The 18,165-nt window shown below is 38.6% G+C and overlaps 1 protein-coding gene, 1 long non-coding RNA gene and 2 pseudogenes across 4 annotated transcripts; all 4 read left to right on the forward strand.

The window, feature by feature from the left end:
* The first annotated feature begins 427 nt into the window (after positions 1 to 427).
* Positions 428 to 2,999, forward strand: LOC113033195 (E3 ubiquitin-protein ligase TRIM35-like; annotated as a pseudogene). The gene has a single exon (XR_013912759.1). The product of XR_013912759.1 is annotated as an E3 ubiquitin-protein ligase TRIM35-like (transcript).
* A 242-nt stretch (positions 3,000 to 3,241) lies between these two features.
* LOC145432470 (uncharacterized) lies at positions 3,242 to 6,346 on the forward strand. The gene is made up of 4 exons (XR_013912761.1): positions 3,242 to 4,017; positions 4,394 to 4,546; positions 4,908 to 4,997; positions 5,571 to 6,346. It is a non-coding gene; the product is annotated as an uncharacterized LOC145432470 (long non-coding RNA).
* A 2,030-nt stretch (positions 6,347 to 8,376) lies between these two features.
* LOC145432469 (E3 ubiquitin-protein ligase TRIM35-like) lies at positions 8,377 to 11,015 on the forward strand (annotated as a pseudogene). Its single transcript, XR_013912760.1, has one exon. The product of XR_013912760.1 is annotated as an E3 ubiquitin-protein ligase TRIM35-like (transcript).
* A 3,003-nt stretch (positions 11,016 to 14,018) lies between these two features.
* Positions 14,019 to 16,656, forward strand: LOC145432468 (nuclear factor 7, brain-like). The gene has a single exon (XM_080309437.1). The coding sequence runs from the start codon at positions 14,164 to 14,166 to the stop codon at positions 15,613 to 15,615; it is 1,452 nt and encodes a 483-aa protein (XP_080165563.1). The 5' UTR covers positions 14,019 to 14,163; the 3' UTR covers positions 15,616 to 16,656.
* The last annotated feature ends 1,509 nt before the right edge of the window (positions 16,657 to 18,165 follow it).

The raw sequence follows: 18,165 nt of genomic DNA on the forward strand, positions 1-18,165 counted from the left end.
TTTTTGCTGCATGCTTACACATACACTGATAATGGTTAGAATAAGTCTTTCTAGGTCAGGAAGTCCAAACAAGATGCCCTGAACTGGGCCTTAAAATCAGCTGAGGGATAATATTAGATGATCAAGGCTACATAGGGTTGTTTTTCTTCTTTGTCTTTCTGATTCCAGGAGGAGCAGATACGAGGCGAGGTCGGACTGAACGGAGTGGATTGGAAGGGAGTTCAAACACATGCAAGTTAGGTTAACTAACTATCTCTATTTGTTAACCCTGGCACAGATTGTTGATCTGCCGAGTAACCTGTCTTTAAAACAGCAGCGTGAATGATCAGTATTTCTGCACAACTTCACTGACACAGAGAGGCTATCAGCATGTCTGATGCAGAATTTCTTTAACACCGTGAGAAACTGCACCAGACTGTGACAGAGTGAAATGTCAGGGTGATTGATATCAGCTCCACCCATAACAGAGTAAATGAAACCTAAAGATTCACTTCGACGATCACCCGGGAACTCATTACAGTAAAGGTTGGGATCTGTACGGACGAATACAATTTAGTTCAAAAGTCAGAGTGACTGTATTTCGGTGAGTCTTTTCCTTTAAGTAATCTGTAAATTATCAGGGATGGCTGAGAAATTGCTTTTAGAAGGTTACTTGAGCTGCCATGTGTGTTCAGAGACTTTCAGAGATCCTGTGTCTCTGAGCTGCAGCCACAGCTTCTGTTCAAGCTGCCTGCAGAAATTCTGGGAACAAACTAAAAACAAAAACTGTCCCATTTGTAAAAGAAAATCTTCAAAGGATGAAGCATCCATGAATTTTGCTCTGAAAGAACTTGCTGACTCCTTTGCTAAGACACACAGTGAGAGCTCATGTGAGACAGAAAAAGAAAAGGAGGAAGAGAAGGAGGAGGTGGTGTGTGATAAACATCCAGACGTCCCTTACTGGTACTGTGAGGATGAAGACAGAGCTGTGTGTCCTGTGTGTGACTTTTCTCTCCACCAGAGTCACAAAGTGGTTCCTGTAGAAGAAGCAGTCAGTGACCTGAAGGAGCAGCTGAAATCTGACTTAAAGTCTCTGCAGGACAAGAGGAACAAATACAAACAAGTGGAGGAAACATACAATGAAATGAGGGAACACATGAAGAAGCAGCTGTTGTCCACAGAGAGGCAGATCAGAGCAGAGTTCAACAAGCTCCAGCAGTTCCTGAAAGAGGAAGAGGAGTCCAGACTGGCAGCTCTGAGGGAGGAAGAGGAGCAGAAGGGGAGGACTATCAGCAGAGAGATGAAGATGATTGAGGAGCAGATCTCCTCTCTGTCAGACAGCATCTCTGCTGTTGAAGAAGAGCTGCAGAAACACAGCGTGCCATTCCTCAGCAGTTATAAAGACACTCAGAGCAGAGCCAGAGCTCAGTGTCAGATCCACAGCTGGTCTCAGGAGCACTGATAGATGTGGCCAAACACCTGGGCAACCTGTCCTTCAGAGTGTGGGAGAAGATGAAGGAGAAGGTCCACTTCAGTCCTGTCATTATGGACCCAAACACTGCAAACTGCTGGCTCTATCTGTCTGATGATCTGACCAGTGTGAGACGTGGAGACACAAATCAGCAGCTTCCTGATAATCCAGAGAGAAACATTAAGTATAATGATGTTTTTGGATCTGAGGGCTTCAGCTCAGGGAAACACAGCTGGGAGGTGGAGGTGGGAGACCATCCTGACTGGAATGTGGGTTTAGTTAAAGAGTCAGTTGACAGGAAGGGAGAGTGTTTTGCTTCACCAAAATATGGAAACTGGTGTTTACTGTACCGCAGTGGAGAATACACTAATTGTGTTGGTCAGACTGTGACAGTGAAGAAGAGTCTCCAGAGGATCAGAGTCCAGCTGGACTATGACAGGGGGGAGGTGTCCTTCTATGACCCTGAAGACATGACTCACATCTGCACCCACAGAGACACTTTCACTGAGAAACTCTTCCCATTTTTTGAGGTTGGAGAAGCAGGAGACGCCAAAACCTCTGATATCAAAATCTGTGAGACTGAGATTTCTGTGAAAACTGCAACGACGTCTCTGTGAATTCTTTTTTCTTTTCTCTTGTTTCAAACTTTCTCGTTGTTTGTTACAGCTTGTTTTGTGGTTGTTTGTTTTTCAATTTCGGCTACTCCTGTTGTTATTTTTTATGAGAGAAATTTCAGAAAGAAAAATTTAGCACCTGAAGCAATTTATACAATAAGATACAAATTATTTTCAAAACACAGAGTAAAACAAAATCATAAATGTAATATTTTTTGTTTTGTTGCAAATTCAGTTTGAAGGTGTTTAAAGCCATTAAGTGTTCATGAAACTGTTTTTAAACATTTAATCAGTATAAAATAGATGTGACATTGATAAACAAGCTCTGATAAATGTCACTTTCTTTACCTTTATCAGTTATTTAGATCCATATCAGCTAATGACAGCATCGTGACAATTTGTGCTTCTAATGTCTCCTTTTAAAACTTAACTGTCAGTGATTCATTTAAGTGATTTGCTTCATTTAAATGTGTTTCTTATAGCATGTTCTCCATTATGTTGCAAAATAAACCAAACTGTGTAGGTTGTCATAATAATTCAGCCATGTTTTTCTTTAAAATGTGTCATTGCAGAATAATGTTGACTGTCTGACATTTATTCAGTTGTATTCATACAAACTAAAGTTCATTATTGTTCCTAAGTTCTGTGTAAATTGCTTTGTCAGATACAGACACTGTTTTCTTTGCTACTGACTGACCCAAAGCATTTATTTCATAATTGTTGAACATTTGTACAGTTGGAGCTGCTGTTTGTTCCAGTGTGTTTCTGTGAACTCTCACTTCATATTCCAGATCACATCAGCACATTCAGGATTTCGTCTCGTTAACTGTGGATTTCCTGTTTTACACCTGCAGAGCAAATGTGATGAAAATGTTGGAAACACGAGTTCACTGATTTCCTGGATTATTTTCCGTCAATAAATACATCAAAGCCTGTCTGATGTGTCTGTAAACACAGAAAGACGCTGAACTTTCTATTTAAACTGTCATTTTATTGATAACACCTTAACACATTTTCTTGAAGTTAGTGAAACACGTGTAGCATATAAGAGAATAAAGCATCTAATCTGAGGAAACAGAACGAGAGGATTAATAGTGTTATACAGAAGAAATCCAAAAGTGTCAATAAGAGATAAAAGGAAAGTAAGAGGAGGACACTTCATGTAGTTTATGTGCAGGGCTCACTGAAAAAAAGGGACTGGCCATCTCTTGGATTTATGTAAGCATCTTGCATGTATTTAACACAATTGCCTCATGTTTTAAAGATAAATGTAACTATATAGTGTAAAAACTACATGATATGCAGAAAGGGTGTATTAAATTGTTCATATCATGTTCAGGTGAAGTAAGTCAATAAGATAACAACGTTAAATCTCGTGAAACCACGCGTGATTTCATCTCGCGGGCTTTGGATCGTGGTTTAAAAAATGCATCCATCTCAGTCAAGTCAAGCCAACTCTACGTTTTTTGGTATGTCTTGATTTTTTGAATTAATGTTTACCATATTTCAGCCAAATGTAGTTAAACGTCTAAAGTGCCGCCATGTAACATGCTAAAAAAGAGCCGTTAGCTTATTTGCTGTTTTATCTGTTGTCAAAGAATTGGCGCTTTTTCATTTGAATTTGTCTTTGGCACAAGAGCCGTAATATCACATTAAACCTAATTACGAGGCACTCATAACATAATTTGGTTTTCTGTGTGAATAGATTTGTCAACTGACTCTTCAGTTGCATTGTGTATTTACTGCACCGTGGTGTTAGTGAGATTTTGGACATTGAACAGCTTTAGCTAATATCATCAGCGGTATTATGCTAGCTTACATCCCTACCCCTCCTGCCCTCACCTGCTGTCCTTTTGTTTTTGTTTTTGTTTTTGTTGATGCACATTGAGAGACCACATCTATTCTGCATTTCACCAGGAGTCAGCTGATGGATTGTGGGTTCAAGGTGTTATGGTAAGAAAGTATATTCTATTTTCGCTTAAGGTTTCTGTAACTTAATTATAATAGGTTTTTTATAATTATTAGGTGCATGCATACTCAAATAGACCACCCTATTAATACAACTGAGAAATCCAAAATCTGCCATAGGTTTAACTTATACCTGTATGTATTGTCAGAAAGGTGATTACTGGACTCACATTAATGCACACTTGAACTAAAATGAGGTTGTAACTTGTGGGTTCTTGGGTTGCAAATCAGAAATAAACATCTTTGGATTTTTTTAATCCCATAAGATCTGGAAACACAGTTTTTATTCAACAAAACATTACTGATTATTAACCAAGCACAGTGCCTGCTGTTATTTCAAAATAATTTTATGTCATTTCAGATGAAATGCAGCATTCCAGTGCATCCCAACCATGCCTTTACAGTCAAGGTTTCTGACGGAGCTGAGTTTCTCTCTGACAGTCTGCTGAAAGTGTTTGCAAAGTGATCGGGGGAACAGGGCACAAAGCTAAAGGATGTAGCTGCCATAATGACAGTAAGAACTTTAAAATTCTTTAACTACAAAGTGTATATGTATTGCATTAGGTCAGTAAAAGATTTTTATGCTGCATCCATTGAAACAGTCAACTATTACCTGTGAGTACTGATTCCACCGAAAGGATGCCATAATTTTCGTCATGCATTTACTGGCCCACTGAGAAAAATTGATCTTTTTAAAAAAATAAATGTTCTGGAAACTATATATCCATAAAGTTGATGTCAAACAGGAACTTTTGATATTGCTTTGTAGATGCTGGTGTTGCATGTTGACTGGTTTAAGTTTTTGTCTGGGATCATTTTCTTCTGTGCTACTGAAAAGTTCACAAATCTCTGTTTTCTTTGTTATAATACTTTAGGATGACATTAATGCTCGAAGGGAGTCCCTCATCAAAGTGCTCCGCATCTGTGTGAAAGACAATTGCAACATCTTGGTGCAGGAGTTCATGGTGAGTGTTTTATGAGTAGATTGTGGCTTTGCAACATTTAAAAATGCATTCAGTTATCCACTTGATCCTCATTGGACTGGTTAGGACCAGTAGTCCTCTTTAATAATTTGAAGTTCACATGAGGCCTGGTAGTGAACTCGGCCACCGGCCCTTGAGGCCCCACCCCTGTATTAGGGGTCACATCAGTGTGAAAAAACGTTAAATTTGTCATTCTAGTGAACAAAGGAAAATCCCACCAATATTTACATTAGCTTTTGTTTGAAAAAAAAAAAAGACCAACAGCTAACCAAATTGTGGGGCTGAAAGTCTAAATTCTAACATCTTCTGAGTGACAAAACCTGGATTTCTGATGGGCCGGTGTCTTTCTAACAAAAACTAATGTAAAATTGTGTTTTTCACCCTCTCTTAGAAACTCTGTTAGACCATGAATGGCAGCATGGCAGGCCACTCTTTGGCTATAGCTATTTACTATGTTGCTTGCATTGGTTTAAATTACTCTAACATTAGAACTGGTAGATTCAAAAGAGATGAGTTTAAAAGGGAATCTTAAAAAAATGTTTTGTGTTTAACCAGGACTTGACTGAGGCCACTGCACAGATTGAGAAAACCACAATGAACATCTGTCTCCAGAGGATGCACCAGGCAATGACTTTTCTGATGTTGGCATCATCATCGAGGGTATAGTAGTTCTTCAAGATCTGGATAACGTGACCTTTGCAGTAGCCATGCTGTTTGGACCTTTTTTATTCCTTCAATATGAGTTACCCATCACAACTCTGCTACACTTTTGAGGTGATTCAAAGGGTGGTAATGGAGTTGGAAGCAACTCAGCTCTCAAGAAAAGTTCACAACTAAGACAAAACTGCTCCTGCTAGGAAAGCTCACTGTTATGCATGTGAGGTGACCAGCTCTAGGTGAGAAGACATTTAAATCTCACACTTGTTCTGCTGCATTTTTGAAGCTCAATTCCAGGAACAGATCGCAGGGTTCATTTTTATATACACTGCAACTGCCATGAGGACGAGCCGTTTTTTTGTTGTTGTTGTTTGTTTTTCCTTTTTGCTCTGTACAAGTTCTCTGTTTGGCAGCATTTTTAAATTTCTCTTTGTATTTTTTCTTTCTTTTACTAGTGAAGAGATGTAGCATGAACAGTTATGCAGTCTAAATATCCCATATGGGCCGTGTGAAATGGTATTTTCAGTTTCATTCAGTTGAAGTAAGGAACGTTGAATATTTCTAAGTGTGCTGTTTTGAACCAAGATGTCACAGTATGATCAGTGCTGTAATTTTTGACAGTCACTGTATCAATGTTATTTTTGCATCTCTTGAATAAAGGTTTTGACCTGCAAGTGCTAATTTCTTTAGTTATTGGGGTAAAATGGGTAATGTTAATAGGAAGGTGTTTGCCAATTCAGTAACCTAATTTAATGTTAATGGAAACTAACATTACCTCAAATTGTTTAGTTATAATTGTTGTTTAACTGAATCTTGACGTCAGAGGCCTTAAATAGAATGTTTTGATTTGTTCTTTCCCAACATTTTTCAAAAGAAAGAGTCTAATTTCTTTGCTGTGATTGATTCCAGAGAACACGGAAGAACTGACATTATTTAACTGTTGATTTATGTAGATTCAGTAGTGGAGTAATGTCAGTTTAATTCTTTACCTACTGTCAATGCAGTGAAATTAGACATTTTGTTTTGAAAGGTTACTGGTGGATGCCAGCAACCATCTTGGAAGAGGACAATATAATCTGTTATAAGGCCTCCATTTGAAAATTGTGTATTTGATACTAGAATATAATAGCAAAATGTAATTTGAAGATAACATGTAGTATTTAAGTGACCAAGTAGTATTGGGTAAAAGTTATTGAATGGTGTTGGGATAAAGTGAGAAAATTGTGAAGGATTAAAATATTTCAAGAGCTCAAATTACTTCATCAAAACATGTTTAAGTCACATTTTATCAACACAAATTGCACAGGTTTATTGAACATGAATAAATTGTGTTAATTTAACTCAATTGTTTAAGTTGCTGCCAAAGCAAAACATCTGTGTGCAACAAATGTCCACCATTGAATTAAGTAAATCCAACAACATATTTTTTTCAGTGCTGCACAAACAGTCTCTGTTCAATTTCTGATGAACTGCGGATGTCTCTGACTGGACTTTCTGTTTGATTATGTTTGTTCCTTTATTTGTTTTTACTTTGACTACAAGTGGCAGATGGCTGCCCACTCCCTGAACTTGGTTCTGCTGGAGGCTTCTTCCTGCTAAAGGGGAGTTTTTCCTTCCCACTGTTGCCAAAGCCCAAAATCATAGAGAGTCATACGACTGTTGGGATTTTCTCTGTTTTCTTGGTATTATTGTAGGGTCTTTCCCTTACAGTATAAAACTTCTTAAGGCGAATGTTGTTCTGATTTAGCATCATATAAATAAAAGTTAATAGAATTACAGGCTTAGTTAACAGGAAGGAAGAATATCCTGCTTTACCAAAGTTAGACATTTGGTGTTTCTAATATAACAATAGACAACATACAGATGTTGTTGGTCAGACTGTGACCCTGAAGACATGACTCACATCTACACTCACAGAGACACTTTCACTGAGACACGTTTAATATTTGGAAAGCAGGAGATGCCAAAACAGTCTAAGGGAGTTTTCATCATAGTTCAGTGAGATCTCAGTAATTTTCTGTTTTTTGGTTTTTATTTTTGGTTTATTTTTAATTTTTGTGTAAATGGGTATCATATTCTATCAACGTGTCCTTCAGAGTGTGGGAGAAGATGAAGGAAAAGGTCCACTTCAGTCCTGTCATTCTGGACCCAAACACTGCACACTGTTGTCGCTATCTGTCTGATGATCTGATCAGTGTGAGACTTGGATTTAAAAAAACAGCAGATTTCTGACAATCCACAGAAAAACATTAAGTATCCCGACGTTTTTGGCTCTGAGGGCTTCAGCTCAGGGAAACACAGCTGGGAGGTGGGAGACCATCCTGAGTGGAGTGTGGGTTTAATAAAAGTGTCAGCTGACAAGAATGAATCATTCATTTCACCAGAAACTGGAATCTGGTGTTTAAATTATGAGAGTGGAAAATACACTGATGTTGTTTATCAGACTCTAAGAGTGACGAAGAGTCTCCAGAGGATCAATGACCGTCCCCAAGAGAAGCATTTATTAATGACAGCTCAGTGCAGCCTAAGTTCAAACCAGAATTTAAAAAGCGACGCATATTAATGTTGGTTCAGTCACATTTCTCTCTGAAGCATAGAGACTATCGGCGGTAGTCTGGTGGTGTATTCAACATCTATATCACAGACACAGCGCCATCTAGTGAGAATGTAATAAAATAGCAAGTCCATTACTATCAGCTCCGCCCCTAACAGAGTAAATGAAACTTAAACTCATTGTCGACCACGCTGGAGACGCCTTCACATTAAAACCTGCGCTCTGTACCGAAGAGCACAATTTGGCGGCATTATCAAGCAAAGAGGTCGTATTTCGGTGAGTCATTGAAACCAAACCCTGGAAAATGGCAGAGAAAGTCGCACTTTTTGAAAACTATCTGAGCTGCCATGTGTGTTCAGAGACTTTCAGAGATCCTGTGTCTCTGAGCTGCAGCCACAGCTTCTGTTCAAGCTGCCTGCAGAAATTCTGGGAACAAACTAAAAACAAAAACTGTCCCATTTGTAAAAGAAAATCTTCAAAGGATGAACCATCTATAAACGTTTCTCTCAAAGAACTTGCTGACTCCTTTGCTAAGAAACACAGTGAGAGCTCACCTGAGGCAGAAAACGAGAAGGAGGAGGTGGTGTGTGATAAACATCCAGACGTCCCTTACTGGTACTGTGAGGATGAAGACAGAGCTGTGTGTCCTGTGTGTGAGTTTTCTCTCCACCAGACTCACAAAGTGGTTCCTGTAGAAGAAGCAGTCAGTGACCTGAAGGAGCAGCTGAAATCTGACTTAAAAGTCTCTGCAGGACAAGAGGAACAAATACAAACAAGTGGAGGAAACATACAATGAAATGAGGGAACACATGAAGAAGCAGCTGTTGTCCACAGAGCGGCAGATCAGAGCAGAGTTCAACAAGCTCCAGCAGTTCCTGAAAGAGGAAGAGGAGTCCAGACTGGCAGCTCTGAGGGAGGAAGAGGAGCAGAAGGGGAGGACTATCAGCAGAGAGATGAAGATGATTGAGGAGCAGATCTCCTCTCTGTCAGACGGCATCTCTGCTGTTGAAGAAGAGCTGCAGAAACACAGCGTGCCATTCCTCAGCAGTTATAAAGACACTCAGAGCAGAGCCAGAGCCCAGAGCTCAGTGTCAGATCCACAGCTGGTCTCAGGAGCACTGATAGATGTGGCCAAACACCTGGGCAACCTGTCCTTCAGAGTGTGGGAGAAGATGAAGGAGAAGGTCCACTTCAGTCCTGTCATTCTGGACCCAAACACTGCAAACTGCTGTCTCTATCTGTCTGATGATCTGACCAGTGTGAGGAATGGAGACACAAAGCAGCAGCTTCCTGATAATCCAGAGAGAAACACTAAGTATCCCACTGTTTTTGGCTCTGAGGGCTTCAGCTCAGGGAAACACAGCTGGGAGGTGGAGGTGGGAGACCATCCTGGCTGGACTGTGGGTTTAGTTAAAGAGTCAGTTGACAGGAAGGGAGAGTGTTTTGCTTCACCAAAGTATGGATTCTGGTGTTTACTGTACTGCAGTGGAGAATACAATAATGGTGATGGTCAGACTGTGACAGTGAAAAAGAGTCTCCAGAGGATCAGAGTCCAGCTGGACTATGACAGGGGGGAGGTGTCCTTCTATGACCCTGAAGACATGACTCACATCTGCACTTACAGAGACACTTTCACTGAGAAACTCTTCCCATTTTTCAGTATTGGAAAGGCAGGAGACGCCAAAACCTCTGATATCAAAATCTGTCAGACTGAGATTTCTCTGAAAACTGCAACGACGTCTCTGTGAACTTTTTTTCTCTTGTCTCATCCTTTTAGTTACAGCTTGTTTTGTGGTTGTTTGTTTTTCAATTTAGGCAACTCCTGTTTTTATTTTTTAGGTAAGAAATTGCAGAAAGAAAGATTTGTATCTGAAGCATTTTATACAATGTGATAAAAATCATTTTCAAAACACAGTAAAATTAAAGGATAAAAGTAATTTTTGCTTTGTTTTCTTGCAAATTCAGTTTGAAGGTCCTTAAAACTTTATATTTATTTGTTCTTTTTTTGGTTGATTTTTTCCTTTTTTGACAAATATATAGCAGTTTCAAGTCATTGGGTGTTCATGAAACAGTTTTTACACATTTAAACAGTGCGAAGTTGAACAAACTTCCATGTGTCAGACATTGATGAACAAGCACTGATAAATGTCACTTTCCTTTCCTTCATCAGTTATTTAGATCCATATCAGCTAATAACAGCATCGTGACAATTTGTGTTTTAATGGTTTCCAAATGATAAATAGACTTGACTTAAATAATCCTAATGTCATCTTTTAAAACTTAACTGTCAGTGATTCATTTAAGTGATTTGCTTCATTTAAATGTGTTTCTTATAGCATGTTCTCCATTATGTTGCAAAATAAACCAAACTGTGTAGGTTGTCATAATAATTCAGCCATGTTTTTCTTTAAAATGTGTCATTGCAGAATAATGTTGACTGTCTGACATTTATTCAGTTGTATTCATACAAACTAAAGTTCATTATTGTTCCTAAGTTCTGTGTAAATTGCTTTGTCAGATACAGACACTGTTTTCTTTGCTACTGACTGACCCAAAGCATTTATTTCATAATTGTTGAACATTTGTACAGTTGGAGCTGCTGTTTGTTCCAGTGTGTTTCTGTGAACTCTCACTTCATATTCCAGATCACATCAGCACATTCAGCATTTGGTCTTGTTAACTGTGGATTTCCTGTTTTACACCTGCAGAGCAGATATGATGAAAATGTCGGAAACATGAGTTCACTGATTTCCTGGATTATTTTCTGTCAATAAAAATATCAAAGTCTGGCTGTGTTTTGATTTGTGTATAAACATAGAAGAAAATTTGATCTCTTAATTTTTATTGTTTAATTCTTACTGTATTCAAACTGTCCTTTTATTGGTAACACATTAACACATCTTGTTGAAGTTAGAGAAACACGTGCATCACCTAAGAGAATAAAGCAATAATCTGAAGAATCAAAGAATTTAAGGATTAATATTATTATACAGAAGAAATCTAAAGTAGCAATAAGAGACAAAAGGAAAAGTAAGAGGAGGAAACTTCATGTAGTTTGTGTGTAGGGCTGCACAAAAAACCTGTGTTTATTATTTAATCGTTGATAATTCAAACAGAATGATGATTTATTAGCGGCATCAGTGCCATTTTAGTCCCCACTGTGCAGCCCTGATGTTGTTGGTCAGACTGTGACAGTGAAGAAGAGTCTCCAGAGGATCAGAGTCCAGCTGGACTATGACAGGGGGGAGGTGTCCTTCTATGACCCTGAAGACATGACTCTGATCTACACTCACAGAGACACTTTCACTGAGATTTGTGTAATATTGGAAAAGCAGGAGATGCCAAAACAACTGATAATAACCTGTTTTAGACTTTTAGAGCTTTTCATTGTAGTTCAGTGAGATCTCAGTGAATTTCTTTCCTTTGGTTCATTTTACATTTTTGTGTAAATTATTGTGAATGTATTTGTTTCATCTTTCAATCTTTAATCAATTCCATCAATTTCTTTCTATGTGAGAAAACACTAAAATATCTCTTGGAGTAACTGAAATGTACAACATGAACTGCTCATGACTGAAACACAGAACAGTCATGTGTTCATTTCTTGTCATTTAAGGTCAAGAGCCGTCACTACAGGCCTGCAGGCAGAAATCTGAGAAGCCTGATCTGAAACTTTTCTGTTAGTCACTGTGATTTGGAGCGACTAAAAGTGATCAAAAACCATTTAAATAACAATTTGACTAGTTCATCTTTTGGTTGTTTCAGTGGCTGAAACACTAAAAATAACGTTTTTTTCTCCTTTTTTGGACACCTGCTGTATTTGAAAGCAATTTGAGTCTTTTTAATTATTATTGTTGCATGGAGGATTTACAAAACTCACTGAAGATGTTATAATGAAAACACTGAACATTTGAAAACCTCATCAGGCAAGTCTTGATACAAATACTGAAGCTGAGAACATTTCCTCTGTATTTGTATTTGATACTAATTAGTCTTATTAACTGTGGAGTTCAAGTTTTTCTCCTGATGAACAAAAATTGTGAAAATATCAGCAAAACAAGTTCATTAATCTCCTGTTTTTTTTTCTGTCAGTTAAATACATCAAAGCCTGTCTGATGTGTCTGTAAACACAGAAGGACGCTGAACTTTCTATTTAAACTGTCATTTTATTGATAACACCTTAACACATTTTCTTGACGTTAGAGAAACACGTGAAGCATGTAAGAGAACAGAGCAATAATCAGAAGAATCAGAGAACTAGAGGATTAATATTATTATACAGAAGAAACCCAACATGACAATAAGAGACAAAGGGAAAGACTATGACAGGGGGGAGGTGTCCTTCTATGACCCTGAAGACATGACTCTGATCTACACTCACAGAGACACTTTCACTGAGAAACTCTTCCCATTTTTTGAGGTTGGAGAAGCAGGAGACACCAAAACCTCTGATATCAAAATGTGTCCGATGAGATTTCTTCAAAAATGAGGTGGAAGTAAACAACCCACGACAGACCCGATGACACACTTATGCTTTTCAGCATCTTTAACCACTTTTATTGCACGGTTGCTGTCACAACAGCTGCAGCTTCCCTGCTGCCAGCCACACATACACAACAACAACATTCACTCTGGACTCAGTTCATTGGTTTATGCCGGAGAGGCGTGATTGTGGATGCCGCTTTGATGTGTCTGCCTCACCTGCAGCGGCACTGCAGATCAGGCCCCGCCACAATGAAAAAAAGAGACATAACAAAAGTAGAAAGAGCCAACTGCAGAGAAATGATGCACTAAGGTTGGAAACAGAGGCAGTGGGGGAAAGAGTGAAAGACACCCTAAGAAGAGAAGCTGACTCCGTGTTGTCACTGGCTGGAGAAAGAAGATGGCAGATGTTTACAGTGTCTCCAGCTCATCTCAGTGATGCCTCATCTGACTTGTTGGTATCTAAATTGGCTACAAGGATTAGACATGTAAAGAGAAACTGCAGTTTCATGGTGGTGTCACAAGTGAAAGGACTGGTTCATCTTCCCAGATATCCAGGTGATGAAGGCAGTTACATCATCACGGGACCTTCTATTCTATATTGTATAGATAAATGTCTTTGACAGAAAATTTAAACATAATATTTTCATGTTACCTGAAGGTTGTACTGGACAGTAAGTCCAGTTTAAAGATATTACTTTGAATTGAATTGAATACTTTGAAGTGATGCATCTTTCCCAAATAATAAATTATTGGTCTTTAAACCTTTATTTGGATAAAATGCTGGTTTGGCAAAAAAAATAAAAAATAATAATAATGTCACAGCACTCTTTAGAGTTTACCTACCACTGCATGTTGTTTAGAACATTTTCAGATTAATCCTAGTGAAGAGTGATGCAGTGGTGAGTCCTGTCACCTCACAACAACATGTTCCTGGGTTTATTCAGGGTGGGGGTTTTCTCTGCAGCTTAGATGTTGTTCCTCTGTCTCCGTGGGTTCAGTCCGAGTAATCTGGCTTCCTCCCACAGTTCAAACACATGCAGGTTAGGTTAACTGATGATCCAAAATTGTCTGTCTGTCTCTACTTTTTTAACCCTGCCACAGATTGTTGACCTGCTCAGTGTCTAACCTGCCTTTAAAACAGCAGCACAACTGAACAGTATTTCTGCACAAGTTCACAGACACAGACAGGTATGAGCATGTCTGATGCAGTATTTCTTTATCACTCTGAAAAACTGCGCCATCTAGTGGTGACAGAGTGAAATGGCGGGGTCATTGATATCAGCTCCACCCATAAGAGAGTAAATGAAACCTAAAGACTCACTTTCACGATCACCCGGGAACGCATTACAGTAAAGGCTGGGATCTGTACTGACGAATACAATTTTGTTCAAAAGTCAGAGTGACTGTATTTCGGTGAGTCTTGTCCTTTAAGTAATCTGTAAATTATCAGGGATGGCTGAGAAATTGCTTTTAGAAGGTTACTTGAGCTGCCATGTGTGTTCAGAGACTTTCAGAGATCCTGTGTCTCTGAGCTGCGGCCACAGCTTCTGTTCAAGCTGCCTGCAGAAATTCTGGGAACAAACTAAAAACAAAAACTGTCCCATTTGTAAAAGAAAATCTTCAAAGGATGAAGCATCTATAAACGTTGCTCTGAAAGAACTTGCTGACTCCTTTGCTAAGGGGCAGAGTGAGAGCTCACCTGAGACAGAAAACGAGAAGGAGGAAGAGAAGGAGGAGGTGGTGTGTGATAAACATCCAGACGTCCCTTACTGGTACTGTGAGGATGAAGACAGAGCTGTGTGTCCTGTGTGTGAGTTTTCTCTCCACCAGAGTCACAAAGTGGTTCCTGTAGAAGAAGCAGTCAGTGACCTGAAGGAGCAGCTGAAATCTGACTTAAAGTCTCTGCAGGACAAGAGGAACAAATACAAACAAGTGGAGGAAACATACAATGAAATGAGGGAACACATGAAGAAGCAGCTGTTGTCCACAGAGAGGCAGATCAGAGCAGAGTTCAACAAGCTCCAGCAGTTCCTGAAAGAGGAAGAGGAGTCCAGACTGGCAGCTCTGAGGGAGGAAGAGGAGCAGAAGGGGAGGACTATCAGCAGAGAGATGAAGATGATTGAGGAGCAGATCTCCTCTCTGTCAGACAGCATCTCTGCTGTTGAAGAAGAGCTGCAGAAACACAGCGTGCCATTCCTCAGCAGTTATAAAGACACTCAGAGCAGAGCCAGAGCCCAGAGCTCAGTGTCAGATCCACAGCTGGTCTCAGGAGCACTGATAGATGTGGCCAAACACCTGGGCAACCTGTCCTTCAGAGTGTGGGAGAAGATGAAGGAGAAGGTCCACTTCAGTCCTGTCATTCTGGACCCAAACACTGCAAGCCCCTATCTCTATCTGTCTGATGATCTGACCAGTGTGAGACAAGGAGACACAAAGCAGCAGCTTCCTGATAATCCAGAGAGAAACATTAAGTATAATGATGTTTTTGGATCTGAGGGCTTCAGCTCAGGGAAACACAGCTGGGAGGTGGAGGTGGGAGACCATCCTGACTGGATTGTGGGTTTAGCTAAAGAGTCAGTTGACAGGAAGGGAGAGTGTTTTGCTTCACCAAAATATGGAAACTGGTGTTTACTGTACTGCAGTGGAAAATACAATAATGGTGATGGTCAGACTGTGACAGTGAAGAAGAGTCTCCAGAGGATCAGAGTCCAGCTGGACTATGACAGGGGGGAGGTGTCCTTCTATGACCCTGAAGACATGACTCACATCTGCACCCACAGAGACACTTTCACTGAGAAACTCTTCCCATATTTTAACATTGGAGAAGCAGGAGACACCAAAACCTCTGATATCAAAATCTGTCAGACTGAGATTTCTCTGAAAACTGCAACGACGTCTCTGTGAACTTTTTTTCTCTTGTCTCATCCTTTTAGTTACAGCTTGTTTTGTGGTTGTTTGTTTTTCAATTTCGGCAACTCCTGTTTTTATTTTTTAGGTAAGAAATTGCAGAAAGAAAGATTTGTATCTGAAGCATTTTATACAATGTGATAAAAATCATTTTCAAAACACAGTAAAATTAAAGGATAAAAGTAATTTTTGCTTTGTTTTCTTGCAAATTCAGTTTGAAGGTCCTTAAAACTTTATATTTATTTGTTCTTTTTTTGGTTGATTTTTTCCTTTTTTGACAAATATATAGCAGTTTCAAGTCATTGGGTGTTCATGAAACAGTTTTTACACATTTAAACAGTGCGAAGTTGAACAAACTTCCATGTGTCAGACATTGATGAACAAGCACTGATAAATGTCACTTTCCTTTCCTTCATCAGTTATTTAGATCCATATCAGCTAATAACAGCATCGTGACAATTTGTGTTTTAATGGTTTCCAAATGATAAATAGACTTGACTTAAATAATCCTAATGTCATCTTTTAAAACTTAACTGTCAGTGATTCATTTAAGTGATTTGCTTCATTTAAATGTGTTTCTTATAGCATGTTCTCCATTATGTTGCAAAATAAACCAAACTGTGTAGGTTGTCATAATAATTCAGCCATGTTTTTCTTTAAAATGTGTCATTGCAGAATAATGTTGACTGTCTGACATTTATTCAGTTGTATTCATACAAACTAAAGTTCATTATTGTTCCTAAGTTCTGTGTAAATTGCTTTGTCAGATACAGACACTGTTTTCTTTGCTACTGACTGACCCAAAGCATTTATTTCATAATTGTTGAACATTTGTACAGTTGGAGCTGCTGTTTGTTCCAGTGTGTTTCTGTGAACTCTCACTTCATATTCCAGATCACATCAGCACATTCAGCATTTGGTCTTGTTAACTGTGGATTTCCTGTTTTACACCTGCAGAGCAGATATGATGAAAATGTCGGAAACATGAGTTCACTGATTTCCTGGATTATTTTCTGTCAATAAAAATATCAAAGTCTGGCTGTGTTTTGATTTGTGTATAAACATAGAAGAAAATTTGATCTCTTAATTTTTATTGTTTAATTCTTACTGTATTCAAACTGTCCTTTTATTGGTAACACATTAACACATCTTGTTGAAGTTAGAGAAACACGTGCATCACCTAAGAGAATAAAGCAATAATCTGAAGAATCAAAGAATTTAAGGATTAATATTATTATACAGAAGAAATCTAAAGTAGCAATAAGAGACAAAAGGAAAAGTAAGAGGAGGAAACTTCATGTAGTTTGTGTGTAGGGCTGCACAAAAAACCTGTGTTTATTATTTAATCGTTGATAATTCAAACAGAATGATGATTTATTAGCGGCATCAGTGCCATTTTAGTCCCCACTGTGCAGCCCTGATGTTGTTGGTCAGACTGTGACAGTGAAGAAGAGTCTCCAGAGGATCAGAGTCCAGCTGGACTATGACAGGGGGGAGGTGTCCTTCTATGACCCTGAAGACATGACTCTGATCTACACTCACAGAGACACTTTCACTGAGATTTGTGTAATATTGGAAAAGCAGGAGATGCCAAAACAACTGATAATAACCTGTTTTAGACTTTTAGAGCTTTTCATTGTAGTTCAGTGAGATCTCAGTGAATTTCTTTCCTTTGGTTCATTTTACATTTTTGTGTAAATTATTGTGAATGTATTTGTTTCATCTTTCAATCTTTAATCAATTCCATCAATTTCTTTCTATGTGAGAAAACACTAAAATATCTCTTGGAGTAACTGAAATGTACAACATGAACTGCTCATGACTGAAACACAGAACAGTCATGTGTTCATTTCTTGTCATTTAAGGTCAAGAGCCGTCACTACAGGCCTGCAGGCAGAAATCTGAGAAGCCTGATCTGAAACTTTTCTGTTAGTCACTGTGATTTGGAGCGACTAAAAGTGATCAAAAACCATTTAAATAACAATTTGACTAGTTCATCTTTTGGTTGTTTCAGTGGCTGAAACACTAAAAATAACGTTTTTTTCTCCTTTTTTGGACACCTGCTGTATTTGAAAGCAATTTGAGTCTTTTTAATTATTATTGTTGCATGGAGGATTTACAAAACTCACTGAAGATGTTATAATGAAAACACTGAACATTTGAAAACCTCATCAGGCAAGTCTTGATACAAATACTGAAGCTGAGAACATTTCCTCTGTATTTGTATTTGATACTAATTAGTCTTATTAACTGTGGAGTTCAAGTTTTTCTCCTGATGAACAAAAATTGTGAAAATATCAGCAAAACAAGTTCATTAATCTCCTGTTTTTTTTTCTGTCAGTTAAATACATCAAAGCCTGTCTGATGTGTCTGTAAACACAGAAGGACGCTGAACTTTCTATTTAAACTGTCATTTTATTGATAACACCTTAACACATTTTCTTGACGTTAGAGAAACACGTGAAGCATGTAAGAGAACAGAGCAATAATCAGAAGAATCAGAGAACTAGAGGATTAATATTATTATACAGAAGAAACCCAACATGA

The sequence above is a fragment of the Astatotilapia calliptera genome, chromosome 12 (assembly GCF_964374335.1).
Source record: "Astatotilapia calliptera chromosome 12, fAstCal68.1, whole genome shotgun sequence".
In the NCBI taxonomy this organism is placed as follows: Eukaryota; Metazoa; Chordata; class Actinopteri; order Cichliformes; family Cichlidae; genus Astatotilapia; species Astatotilapia calliptera.

Coding starts and splice junctions, on each gene's coding strand:
- LOC145432468 (XM_080309437.1), top strand. CDS start 14,164: ATGGCTGAGAAATTGCTTTTAGAAGGTTACTTGAGCTGCCATGTGTGT.